Source organism: Abramis brama, assembly GCF_963993115.1.
Source record: "Abramis brama genome assembly, chromosome: 21".
Lineage (NCBI taxonomy): Eukaryota > Metazoa > Chordata > Actinopteri > Cypriniformes > Leuciscidae > Abramis > Abramis brama.
In genome coordinates, this window is record NC_139983.1 from 27,129,612 (window position 1) to 27,143,528 (window position 13,917).

Below are 13,917 nucleotides of genomic sequence, written 5' to 3' on the forward strand. Positions count from 1 at the left end.
AGTATGGTGTAGGTACAGAATTCGTCTTGGGAATGACAGATACAAGTCCCTCACAGTGTCCAGAGGGACTTTGAGCCATAACTCTTCCAGAACAATAATGGCCAGGTCACAAAGTAATGCTGGTGGAGGAAAACGTTTCCTGACTTTTCTCCTCCAAAATGCCATAAAGCGGCTCAAAAAATATTTAGATCTGTTGAATGTGCAGGCCATGGGAGATGTTCAACTTCACTTTCATGTTCATTAAACTATTCTGTCACTAGTTTTGTTGTGTGTATTGCTACATTCAGGGTGCAATGTTTGAACCATTGGTGCACATGGTGCTCCAGAATGGTTCGGTAGTCCCTACGGTAGGGAATGCCATGATATAGCAGCCCAAATCATTATTGATCCACGTTGTGCTTCACCAGCTGTTAAGCCTCTTTGGGGCTTCACCACACCGTAACTCCCATATGGATGTGGGAAAGATAGTGAAGGTGGACTCATCACTGTCATCAGTGAACAATGCATGTTTCACATGTTTTCACAGCCCGAGATTTGCACAGTTGGCCAGCGCCAATGAAACTGACATTTGGCAATGGCATGATAGCAATGATTTGGCTATAGCAACCATGAATATTGACTTGTGGAAACAGGAGAGTCGAGGTGCGCTAATTCTGCAGTGAGTTTTTGTGTGTGTGTGGATACTGTCTGTGGATTGAGTGGTAAAAGCCTTAATTAAATCTCTTTATCATAAGCGATGAGTCTGTTTAGAAAATTTGGACTAAACCGCTCATAAATTATATTAACCGCTCAATAAGGATTAGTTTTACAATCTCTTTATGAACTTTTTGAAGCGTCAAAGTGGTAGTTGCGTAGTAGTTGTCAATGGAGGGACAGAAAGCTCTCAGATTTTATCAAAAAGATCTTCATTTGTGTTCCGAAGATGATCAAAAGTCTATTGGAACGACATGAGGGTGAGTAATTTATGACAGAATCTTCATTCATTTTTGGTTGAACTATCCCTTTAATGCAAACGATTTTGTTGCGTGTTTGCCATCTTGTGGATGCATGTCACATTGCAGGTTTGCAAACAACTGTGGTGATGTTTATAGAATTGCAACTGATTGCATATCATGGTTAATTTATTTGACTTCAAATAAAATAAAAGTTTGGCTAACTGAAATAAAATAAGATATAAAAAACTTAAACTTATTTTAGTTATTTTATTTCTTATTTTCATATTTTAACTTGAAAAATAAACTAAAATGAAAACGAAAAAAATAATAATGAATTAACATATAAGCATTTAAAAAACAATAACTAATACAAAATGCAGTGCAACCAACTGGTTGGCTGTAATGTACTGTATGTAAACATGTAAAGGGGTCCAAAATGCTTGTGTTGTCTAATTTGATGCAACATTATATTTTTAGCATAACAAATTCAGTAAAAAAGTTCAATAAAAAATGTACACACTTCTTAATATGTCTCTATTTTGCCGTTATCCAGCATGATTTGACAAGCTTGATATATATAGGCAATTTTAGAGAAATATATAAATTTTAGAAATATATCCACCCATTCCCAAACCACTCATCCTTCTATAAATAGCCTATATAATTTATGTAATTAATACAAGTACATTTAATTGTTTTTATTCGTCTGCTTATTTCTAGGTTTAACTGAAAAACAATACAACAGAGGTCTATGGTTTATCAATGATTTTTTAAATTTGATTTAAGCCCACTGTGGATTGGATGTGTTCATGTCTCTGGCAATATAGAAGTGAAACACTGAGACACTCCTCCTCCAGTCTTCCGCCTGCTGTCTGTCATTACACACATTGACCTCCAAACATGGCCGGCGTACGAGCCCTCGGTTCCCTCTCCAGACTCACAACCAGAAGATATACCCTGTTTCCAGGTACTTCACACCGCTACAATCTTTCCTTAAATGACTATACATCCCTATTGCATTTCGCTTTAACACTTGCGTAAATAAACTACTGTGGAGAGTCATCAGTATCACTTCACTGAAGTAGCTTAGCTCACCTGCTAATTAACTCAAGGTCCAGTGATCAATGTTTTGTGACTGTTTTAAGTTTCACGCTCGTGCTGTTTACTTTACTGCGCGTGCAACGAATCGCGCACGTCTATCAATGCTGTTTTAATTTAATTTAATTTAATTTATTAGCATTAGAGTTAACGCAGTGACATGTTGTTCCCATTCAAAAAACACTGCTAATGCTGGTCATTATCTTATAATGTATGAAGAACATTTTTTTAAAATAAATATTTGGTTTATAGACGCATTTAACGTTTTTAATAATCGCTAACGCCAGAGTTGTTGCCTCTGCCGTTGAAAACTGGTTTAATCGAGGTTGGTTTAATGATATCTGCTAACACATCTCTGCATCTATAAGTATTATAGTTAAATTATTTCTAATATCCGATAATCCGATTTGTTTACATAGAGCCTTTGCATTCATTTCATTATGTTTTCATCATCACTGAGAGGTGTAACGTTATGACATTATCAATATGGTTGTAGTGTAGGTTAAGAGGAAACTAGGTTAAAGTTCATCTGTGGCTGTACTACTGGAGTCATGTCCTCTACAGGCCTGTCTACATTCTGCTGCGTGTAATATATCTTCACTGTCTTCAACCTTAGCCTGATATGACCCTCACTGATTAGAGATCGTTTTATATTAGGTATTAGCCTATGACTTCTGAGTCCATTTCGGTGACTGTACCTTCACATCACTATTAACATTTTTTTCACCCAATAAAGGTTTCAGCAGGCGGACCTTTAAAGTTGCTGCTTTTATGATGGGTAAAATATTTTTATATTATATGAACTGAAAGTATATATATATATATATATATATATATATATATATATATATATATATATAGTGTGTGTTATGTTATTTTATGATATCAATTATTTAATGTATTGCATGCTTTTTCATTTTCACTTCTTTTTGATATTTCCTCAGCTCGTACACACGTAAACTATGAGGTCAAGGGAGATGTAGCTGTGATCCGTGTGAATGATCCCAATGCAAAGGTAATAGTTGTCTTTGCAGCCACGTTAATGCATTCAAATGATATCGTAATATGTCATAATGTGTTTTTTTGCAATGTCTAGGTCAACACACTGTCTATTCAAATGCAAAGGGAGATGACAGAAGTTATGGATGAGATTTTGGGAAACAATGCTGTCCAGGGTGTTGTTCTCATCTCATCCAAACCCGGCAGCTTCATTGCAGGGGCAGACATTAAGTCAGTATCAGAATTCGGGAACACTTAATTTTAGGGTCCAATTCTCACTATTAACTAGTTGCTTATTAGCATGCCATGCATATTATTAGAATACTGGTAGTTTATTATTACTTATAAAGCACATAATAATGCCTTATTCTGAAATACCATATTCTATATCCCTTAATCCACCCAATACCTAAACTTAACAACTACCTTACTAACTATTAATAAGCAGTAATTAGGAGTTTGAGGCAAAAGTCATAGTTAATATTTAGTTAAAAGTGAGAATTTGACCCTAAACTAAAGTGTGACCCAGAATTCGTAATGTGTTTATTATTGGTGGTTATGGTGATCATTATCAAATACAGTGCTGATATCTTACCTGTTATTTTTCTGTACCATGTATTTAGCATGATTCAGGCCTGTAAGACTGCAGAGGAGGTCACCGGCCTTTCTCAGGAGGGCCAGAGGATGTTTGAGAAGATTGAGAACTCTCCTAAGCCCATTGTCGCTGCCATTAATGGGTCGTGTCTTGGTGGAGGCTTAGAGGTACTGCATTCATTTTTCACCATTTTTATCCACCCACAGAGCGAGCATAGGATTACTGTAACATTTCTGATGTGATTTTGAAGTGCCCCTATTATGCTATTTTAAAGGCTCCTAATTTAGTTTTGAAGGTCTCCTGCAATAGGTTTACATATATCCAAGATCAAAAATCACTTTAATTTTCTCATAATATTCATTTGCAGCATTACTTTTTTTCTCACAGTGTCTGAAATGACATGATTAAAGATTAGTCTTTTTTTTAAACCCCTCCTTTCCGCGAGTCTACTCTGCTCTGATTGGTCAGACGGCCCAGTCTGTTGTGATTGGTCGACTGCTTACAGCGTGTGTCGGAAACAAACGCCCATTACCATTTCTAATTTTCTGCTCTGGAAGCTTCCTCAGTTCTTGATAAACAATACGAACAGTAACGATGGCGTCGGTTTTACCATACCAATTCAAGCCCGAGTCCTCATCCTTTGGCAGTGTATGCAAAGTGGATTTGCTTTCGCAGCACACAAAACAGCTGAAATGTCGACAATACCAACCAAACTCTTCCAGGCCTCAGCAACAACTACAGTGTTTGAGGGCATGTCAAAGTAAACGTTGTTCTCGAGCAGCCAATGAAGACCATAGGCTGCCATTATAAAAATTCGTTATAAACCTACATAGGTTCATACAGGAAGAAAGACTGGAATAACTGGCGACTCTTTTCAGGCAGTTCAGATCCATTTTGATCTTTGAAACTTTGCAGACTTTACATTCACAAACAGCTATATAACACACCACACTTTAAGAAAGTGTTTGCATTCGTTTTATAACTTTATATAGACAAATATCTGATTATTCTAAACTGATACAAACAATAACCTATGCAATAAATTGTGCATTTAGTTTTACAGACAATACAAAATTGATATTGTGTTTAATGTGTTTGTAGTTTGCCATTGCCTGTCAGTACAGAATAGCCACCAAGAGTAAGAAGACGGTCCTGGGCGTCCCTGAGGTCATGCTCGGTCTTCTGCCTGGAGCTGGAGGAACACAGAGACTGCCTAAAATGGTCTGTAATATGCCACATACACGTTTCATAATTATTTTTTAATTGAATCTTCACAACTCAAGCGTGGTTGTTTTTACTTTGCTTTTATGTAGCTTGGTCTTCCCAGTGCTTTTGATATGATGCTAACAGGAAGGAACATCCGTCCAGATAAAGCCAAGAAAATGGGCCTGGTTGACCAGCTGGTGGATACTCTTGGTAAAACATTTTCTTTGTTTTGCATTTGTGTGTGTATATATGTAAAAGAGAGAGAATTTTTTTCAGGATTCTTTGATTAATAGAACAGAATTTATTTGAAATGTATATTTTTTTTGTAACAACATAAAAGTCTTAAACAATTTATTGCATCCTTGCTAAATAAAAGTATTAATTTCTTTAAAAATAAAAACAGGACCTGGACTGAAGAGTCCAGAGGAGAGGACTATTGAATACTTGGAGGAAGTAGCTGTGGAGGCAGCCAGAGGCCTTGCTAACAAGAAAATCTCACTTACCAAACAAAAGGGCTTGATGCAGAGTGAGTATTTGCAATGGTCGACTACTAGACGGTTGTAGATTCAAAATTATTTAGACATAAGTTTATTTAGGCTTTTGCAAGATTAATATTTATCATCTTAATCAGTGTTGCATATATATAGCGCATACTTTTGCTTTATTGCTTTAATTAGTATATACAATTATTTCCTTGCAGAAGTTCAAGACTACATCATGAGTTATCCGTTTGTGAGACAACAGATCTACAATACAGTTGAGAAAAAGGTCATGAAACAGACCAAGGGACTGTACCCTGCACCACTGAAAATAATTGAGGTTTGATTCTGTGCTCAATGGAGTTATCATAAATCATAGTAGAAATAGCTTATATTGAGTTGATACCTGTTTGTTTTCTCTTTCAGAGTGTGAAGGCTGGTGTTGAACAGGGTCTGACTGCAGGTTACCTGGCTGAGTCACAGGTGCTTTGAAAATGTGTAAACTGTATTATTGTACAATAAGACCGAAGATTTTTGCAGTTGACTCGTAGTCGATCATTTGACCCATTAGTCAACTAGTTGCACGTTTATGATATTAATTTAATCACTTAAATATACACTTTTTTTCTCTGAGGAAACATTCCTCAGAGATTTTGCTCCATATTGACATTATAACATTACGCAGATTTGTCGGATTCTGTACGTTTTCCGTTATGTAAACGGCCCCCAAGGCTCTTCTCATCGACTCTTCTCTTCTCATCGTTTGATCGACTTTTAGGGGGCAGCCTTTGAACACTCAATATAATTCTGAATTATTCCACTTGACTACACTTGGAAATCCTCTTCAAATCCTCACTTGCATGTCTGATCTGGTGAATTTTTGCAGGGGAATTAGAACTTAAACTTTTTGAAAACAAAGCATTTTGAATTCTCTGCTAATATTCATTTAATAATATTATTTGGTAACTGCGAAAGATAATGTTATGTGTGTAGCATAATAATCTAATTATGCACTTTTTATTTCCATTACAGAATTTTGGCAAGTTAGCTATGAGCTCTGAGAGTAAAGCACTTATTGGCCTTTACTACGGTCAGGTCACATGCAAAAAGAATCGATTCGGAACCCCTGGGAAGGAAGTAAAGTATGTATTTTCTTTGTCTATTACTATATGTAAGTTTGAGGGAAATTTACAGTTACTGCAATTTATAAGCAGCAACTTAAGTGTTACATCTATTTCCTGTAGAATAGTAAATCATTTATCTTGCATATTGATTTTCTATTTTTAGAACACTTGCTGTCTTGGGAGCAGGTTTGATGGGTGCTGGCATTGTTCAAGTGTCTGTAGATAAAGGCGCTCACATTATTCTTAAGGACACCACACTGGAGGGACTCAGTCGTGGAGAGCAGCAGGTCTATAAAGGGTGAGTATTAAATATACTGGAACTAGAGCTGTGTGACGATTCGGTAGCAATCAAAATAGAGTAAATCACCTTTTAAAGGTGCAGTGTGTGATTTTTAGCGGCATCTAGTGGTGAGATTTGCGAATTGCAAACAGTCAGTTACTCACTGCGTATCCCTCAAATTGAAAACTCGAATGAGAAGCTACCGCAGCCGACGTAGGATCGGAAGATGTCGTCTGAGTCTAAGTCAGCAGAGAGTAGCAAGTCAAGCAATGAGGTTTCTTTATATTATATTTTATATTAAATTATATTTACTTAATTATTTAGTAAAACCACATGTTATTGCGATTGTTATTTTTACTTGTTCATCATTGTGTTAGTCTTTTATTCACTGGCTTTACCATAGCCTGTTTCCATGCTAGTTAGTATAAGATAAGAGCTATGGATAAGAGCATCAAAGCAGCTAGGTAAGGGGAAATAGCTAACGTTACGATGTCCGAGGCGTCGTTCAGACAGCATGTTTTTCTCCACGTTTGCAGAGTCAGGGACAACCTGAGTATTCTGCTGCGTCTTTTTCTGCTGCTTCTCATTCAAGTTAGTGACGAAACGCGCTCTGTAGCGCTGTTTGTTCGCTGTCGGCTACGGTAGAAACATGACGTCACGATATGTCGACCTTCATAGAAGGGGGTGGCCGCGGTTATGTAGATATAAATGACTCATTCTAAGGTAATAAAAACATAACGGTTCATTAAGTAAGGTCTTTATACACCACTGAAAACATAGTTATGGATCTTATATTGCATTTCTGTCAATAGATCCTCAGAAATATCACACATTGCACCTTTAAAAGTAAATTGAGTCTTCAAATAAAGATTGTATCAATTACACCAGTAGGTGGCGACAAGTGACTGTTAAAAAATATTTGTAATTGAATCATTCATTCAAGAGATTTGTTCAAAAATACTGATTCATCTAGTAATAATACAAGTGTATTCTTTGTGAGTCATTGAATCATTCAGTCAAACAGTTTTATTATTTATTTATTTATTTATTCACTCAAATTATTAAACATTTTTAAATAGACTGCAGCAATTAACATTTTGTCAGAGCCTCTAGTAAAATAAATTACATGTTATTTTGTTTAGTTGTCTATTCAGAATTGTGGGAGAATCGTGATCTCTGTTTTAAACAGAAACATTGTGATTCTCAATTTATCCAGAATCATGCAGCTCTATCTGAGGGACCGTTTACACGACACTGTTTTCAACTAAAATTGGGAAACTTTTTATGCGTTTTGGCCGTTCATTTATACAACAATGGCGTTTTGAGGGCCTGAAAACGCAAACTTCAGAAAGCAAAGTGCAAGTTTTCAAAAATGAGACTGTTATTGTCTTTGTGTAAACTATAAATAGATTAAATAGATTAAAAATGACAAATAGATCAAACCCGTAACCAAAGTTAAAGCTGCTTTGATGTTTTTCCCCATATTATTTATTTTTATGTATTGTATTTGAATTTTTTTTTGTGGTATTTTATATATTTTTTTACTTTTTTTATTTTAATTCCAAAAAATTTTTCAGGCTAAATGACAAAACTAAGAAGAAGAGCATAACATCATTCGAAAGGGACAGTTTTCTTTCCAACCTAACGGGACAGCTAGACTACAATGGCTTTAATAAAGCCGACATGGTCATTGAAGCCGTTTTTGAGGATCTGAGCATCAAACACAAAGTCCTAAAAGAAGTTGAAGCAGTAAGTTAATATTAAACAAGATCAAGACTTCAAACTCTCTTAAAAAATAAAAAACCTTTTATGAAAACATATTTTGTCATTGCAGGTGATTCCTCCACATTGTATATTTGCTACCAACACATCTGCTTTACCAATCAAAGATATTGCAGCTGTGAGCAAGCGACCTGACAAGGTAAGAAACTTTGAATGACTTCTTGACCAGCATGTGAGAGAGTTTGAGATTATCTCAGATTTGTGATTTGTGTTTTGTTTCAGGTAATTGGAATGCACTACTTTTCTCCAGTTGACAAGATGCAGCTTCTGGAAATCATTACCACTGATAAAACCTCCAAGGACACAACAGCCTCAGCGGTGGCGGTCGGCCTGAAGCAAGGCAAAGTTATTATTGTCGTTGGGGTGAGACACTGCATATTCTTCCATCAATCCAGAATACACGTTTTACAGATCTACAATCCATTAAAAGAAATGGGATGGAATGGCTAATTGCAATGTTTGTCTTCAGGACGGACCAGGCTTCTACACAACCAGATGTTTAGCTCCCATGTTAGCTGAGGCAGTGCGTGTATTGCAGGTTTGTGTGTTTCCATTTGAATTATTAATTTATTCCCATCTGTTGTAAAAGTGTTATCTGCAAAAATCAGGCTATGGTGACGTTCTTCATAGAAACACACCTGTTCTCTACATACAGGAAGGTGTTGACCCCAAGAAGCTGGACTCTCTGACCACAGGTTTTGGCTTCCCTGTGGGTGCTGCTACCCTGGCTGATGAAGTGGGCATTGATGTGGCAGCTCATGTGGCCGAAGACCTCGGCAAGGCCTTTGGCTCCAGATTTGGAGGGGGAAATATTGAGGTCTTGAAAACCATGGTGGAAAAAGGATTCAAAGGTACATTCTTTAGCTTAAGCAAAAGCACACTTCAGTTTCGACACGTATGTGTACAGCCGAATGTATAGCCTTTCAAAGTAAGACCCTGTTTGATAGCATGCATGAAAAGTTTCATTCTTGACCTGTAAGTGTGCTTTCACACTGGCAGTTTAGTTAGAACCAGGGCATGGGTTGCATTAAACCCATTGGCAATGTGAAAGCTGGGGAACCGAACCCGAGGTGGTCTGAGTTCAGCTTCACTGGAACTGTGGTGTAATTCGTGTGAATGAGAAAGCGACTTAGACTTAAAAAACAACAACTGAAAATAAAAATATTTAATGACTGTCCTATATTGTACAGATGACTGTACTATAGACCAAATATAATGCTGAAATGAATGTTGTATGAACCATTTATGTTAAATATGGTCAGAAAAATCTATTTTGAAATGGAAAATGTGCAGGAACCCTGCAGGAATGAAAACAAACATGTTCAATTGATTTGAACTGTTGTTTAACAAAACACCAAATGTTCAGCTGACAAAACATCTTTCAGTAGACAAAAAAATTACATGATCTCTGACAATTCAGTATGGCGTCTACCCTGATTAATTCTGTTCTTTGGGTTTATTGACATTAACATGTTCAGTATAATTGGCATAAAATATTTCTTCCCAATTCACAATTTAGGCCGGAAGTCGGGCAAGGGCTGCTACATCTACCAGCCAGGACTTAAAACCAGAGATGTGAACCCAGAAGTTCTGGAGATTTTGGAAACATTCAAGCTGGCGCAAAATGCTGCAGTGTAAGTTGCTCAGACTGTTGTTAAGGTTAGATGTATTTTAATTCGTAAAATGACTTCTCATCAGGACAAATGCAGTGTTATTGTTTTGTAGTAGGATAATGCATAGTTTATCATCCAGCAAACAGTATTTCTGCTCAATCATCACTGCTTCTTTCTGTCGCTCCACCCAGATCTTCAGACTCAGATATACAGTACAGGCTGGTGTCTCGATTTGTGAATGAGGCTGTTCTGTGTCTACAAGAGGGCATCCTTGCCAGTCCAGTGGAGGGTGACATTGGGGCAGTGTTCGGTCTCGGCTTTCCACCCTGCCTTGGAGGTGAGATTCTAATATCTTGATTTACTCTTTGGATTTTTTCTTTAACTTTTCCTTTAAAAACTGTCCTTTTCAGATTAAAGGTGCTATTGTATTTGTTTTGACTGTACTAAAGCATAAACTGCATGATAAAAGCATAATATGTTTGCAGATATTTAGGAAACATTCTAAGTTCAGATACTTGTTTCTATGAAAAACAATGCTACATCCAGTTATTCTGTGTCGGAATGTGTTTTGGTTTTGGACCGTGATCCCGCCCACCGCCAGTTTACCCAATAGAGTGCAACAATGCCCGCCCCCTTTTTCAGAGGCGCTGGTTCCAAAAGTTTTTTTTTAAATTTGTTTTTCCCATAGGGATTTTAAAATAGTCTTCGTTAGAGAGTTATAAGACATGAGCCAAGTCAATCAGCTACGAGGTGAATCCCAACATTACAAACTTTGATTTGAAGCAAAAAAGTTTTTGAAAATCTGACAAAAAAACAAAGGTACAAGAATGTGAACTTAACGGCTTTAGTAAGGGAAATAACTACAATCCCATTAAGCATTGCGAACAGAATAATTGAATTAAAAATGACAAAGAAATAAATAAAAAAATCTTCTCATTTACGAACATTGATTAAATGTATGAAAACATATAATAAAAAACTTAAAAAAGTATATTTTAAGTTTATTGCAAAATATGCATATTTATATATAAGTATTTCAGTATTTTGAGCATATGGAGATCGACGCGATTACTTCATTCGCAGTGTGCTATATGGGAGTGGGTGGAGCTAAAGAGTGTGTTGCTTTTTTCGACTCTCTGATTGGAGTAATTTTCTGTAGAGCATCACGGGTTCGGATGCCACTGTTAAACATGATTATTTAAAGGGGTCATATAATGCCATTTTTGTACAAGCTAATATGATTCTTTAGGGTCTAAATGAAAAGTTTGTAATATACTTTAATTAAAAATTCTCATTAGTATTGTAAGAAAACACTCATTATACCTGGTCAAAAACAGCTCTGTTTTCAGCACGCCGTTTAAGTGCATGTGTCTTTAAATGATAATGCGCTTTGCTCACCCCGCCCTTCTGTTCTGTGCGTACACCGTTTGTAATAATAACACAATAACCATAACGCGTTGTTCATTATAAATGTGGGATTATGAATTATATTGAGAACTTCGTACATAGAAAACATGCCATAATGTACCCTGAGTGTAAAAAGATTTGCAAAGATTAATATGAATATTAATATAAAGGTTAATAAAACATTACACTCACTTCAGTTCTTCTGGAGGTGCAGCAGGAACACGAATAGTTGGTACCGATCCTTTTTTCAGGAGCAGCTTCTTAGCAAAACCAGCTTTATAACGTTACTGACCCTCGTTTGTAAAGCAGTCTGGTGAAATGATTCACGCAAACATGAAAGCATTGACGTTGATCGTGGGGAATATTCCCTTCGAAAACAAACTCAGCCACTGCGTCTTCAGTTGTACGGATTTAGGAACATCAAAATGACTGCTGTGTTCCTTATAACACCCAAGAACAGAACACCACAATCGCTTAGACGCCATTCTGCTCATAGACAGTGCTCCAGCGTATCAACAATGACCGCGCCGGTCCGCGCGGACTATGATTGACAGTTCGCTCACGAGCGAGGGCGGGTCTGTGTTGAAATGCTGCTGTCAATCAACAATCGTGGGAGGGGTGTCGATTTTGTGACGTCACAAAATCGAACGGCTTGATTTGAGACAAGCGTATAAGAAGATAAAAAAACCCCCAAATTTTTATCATTTTATGATGGTTGTGTACAGGCACTGCCAACACACATTTCAGTACAATCAACTTGTAAAAGTGCATGTACCACTATATGACCCCTTTAAAAAAATAAGCTGAAATAATGTGGGCTGACGGCTTCAGCAGAAGCAAATACCATGGATTAACAACCGCACAGTAGGCCTGTCTCTAAATGTTTATAAGTTATCGTTCAAAATCGATTTCATTATAGAGAAAATGAATAAAGTTTTAACTTCCGGAACCCAACTGTTGCACTCTATAGTACTTTGACACCCCGGGTTGCCAGTTGGTGGAAAACACAGCGTATTGCAGCCATGGAAGCCAGCAAACGAACTTGGTCAGATATCGTTGATTCTGCCCAACCTAAAAAGCCTCGGCATCCATCTAAAAAGCTCTATGACCAGAGGTTTATTAAAACTCGTATAAATCAACTCATTAACTCGTTGCCTTCCATTGCCAATTACGCTCGTTCCTGTTGCGTTTCCTCAATCCGGCAACCAGCGTGAGAGTCGAGTCTGAGGCGGGGAAAATGACTCTCTCCAATATTTTGGACTGCAGTACCCATTTTAACCACTAGCTGTCAATATTACATACTGCACCTTTAAGGTATATCAGCATTCAGTCCTTTCATTATGTGAATTGTCATTGCAGGGCCCTTCAGGTTTGTGGACTGCTTTGGTGCAGACAAACTTGTGGAGAAGATGAGAAGGTTTGAGGAGGTCTATGGGAACCAGTTTACTCCTTGTCAGCTGCTGCTTGATCACGCCAAGGATCCAAGCAAGAAATTTCACAAGTGACTTCAGCCATCATGTGCCATTATGACTTCATAGAAGTTTCAGAGATTTATGTGAAAAACAAGCAGTCGATTGTGCACTTAAAGCAAGAGTTCAGAATGTGAAAGGGCCTTTTTTGTTCCTTGTCAAGGAAATAACAATTTCCCCCCCATAAGATGCCATGTACATTGACTAATATTCAGGTAGATTTTGGCCAAGTGATAGCCTTCAACTAAATGAAACTATTTAGTTTTTGGGTTGTGTTTGTATATTAATGAACTCTTTAGGTGAAATTGTTTTCTAATGGTTGTGTACAAATAAAATGTACAGGCAGAGACATCAGGCACGTTCCATTACAGCCCGGGTGTCAAAAGAAAAACCCTAATGTATAGTCCAAAAGCACTTGTCTGTAAAATAATTTTTCATTTCAGCGAGCTTCGGTACTTTTACTCAATCTCTCTCTCTGGACATAGAAAGTGGCCTCAGAAAAAAAAAATGTCAATGAATTAAATGAAATGTTAAAGTCTTCTGTGATTTATGGTGTTTTTATTGACTGGGTCTGGAGACGGGTACATCAACGTCTCCCCTAAATGTTATTGTTCGTTTGTAGTTTACCCCTATAGTCATTTTATAATGACAAAGCTACAAGCTTGATGCAATTATATTAAAATAGGATGTATATTAAAATATACATTTTGATATTAAGTTAAATTTAGCTCTACAGCTTCTTTATAATGACTTGAATATTAGCTATCATTAGCTTTTTCTTATGGAGAGAAAACTGAATCTCCTACTGGGGGTGCTCGGTGGATCAATCAAATAAATTCTAAATAATACATAAATGAAATATACACCCAATCTGGAAATATTTGCTAATTAATCAACTTGAAGTTGTTTATTTTGTGATAATTACCAGCT

At 36.8% G+C, this 13,917-nt stretch overlaps 1 protein-coding gene across 1 annotated transcript; it reads left to right on the plus strand.

Moving 5' to 3' along the window:
* The first annotated feature begins 1,781 nt into the window (after nt 1-1,781).
* Nucleotides 1,782-13,526, plus strand: hadhab (hydroxyacyl-CoA dehydrogenase trifunctional multienzyme complex subunit alpha b). Its single transcript, XM_084096280.1, has 20 exons — nt 1,782-1,902; nt 2,770-2,811; nt 2,978-3,048; nt 3,130-3,263; nt 3,656-3,794; nt 4,729-4,848; nt 4,941-5,043; nt 5,237-5,359; nt 5,534-5,652; nt 5,739-5,795; nt 6,345-6,454; nt 6,600-6,734; nt 8,294-8,465; nt 8,551-8,637; nt 8,721-8,861; nt 8,968-9,036; nt 9,154-9,349; nt 10,018-10,132; nt 10,303-10,448; nt 12,878-13,526. The coding sequence occupies exons 1-20, from the start codon at nt 1,836-1,838 to the stop codon at nt 13,021-13,023; spliced, it is 2,292 nt and encodes a 763-aa protein (XP_083952406.1). The 5' UTR covers nt 1,782-1,835; the 3' UTR covers nt 13,024-13,526.
* The last annotated feature ends 391 nt before the right edge of the window (nt 13,527-13,917 follow it).

Bases quoted from the DNA above. Each gene is read 5' to 3' on its own strand.
- hadhab (XM_084096280.1), top strand. From the start codon at position 1,836: ATGGCCGGCGTACGAGCCCTCGGTTCCCTCTCCAGACTCACAACCAGA. The intron at 5,044-5,236 runs GTAAAACATTTT...AAATAAAAACAG, and splicing joins CCAGCTGGTGGATACTCTTG to GACCTGGACTGAAGAGTCCA. The intron at 6,455-6,599 runs GTATGTATTTTC...TTCTATTTTTAG, and splicing joins ACCCCTGGGAAGGAAGTAAA to AACACTTGCTGTCTTGGGAG.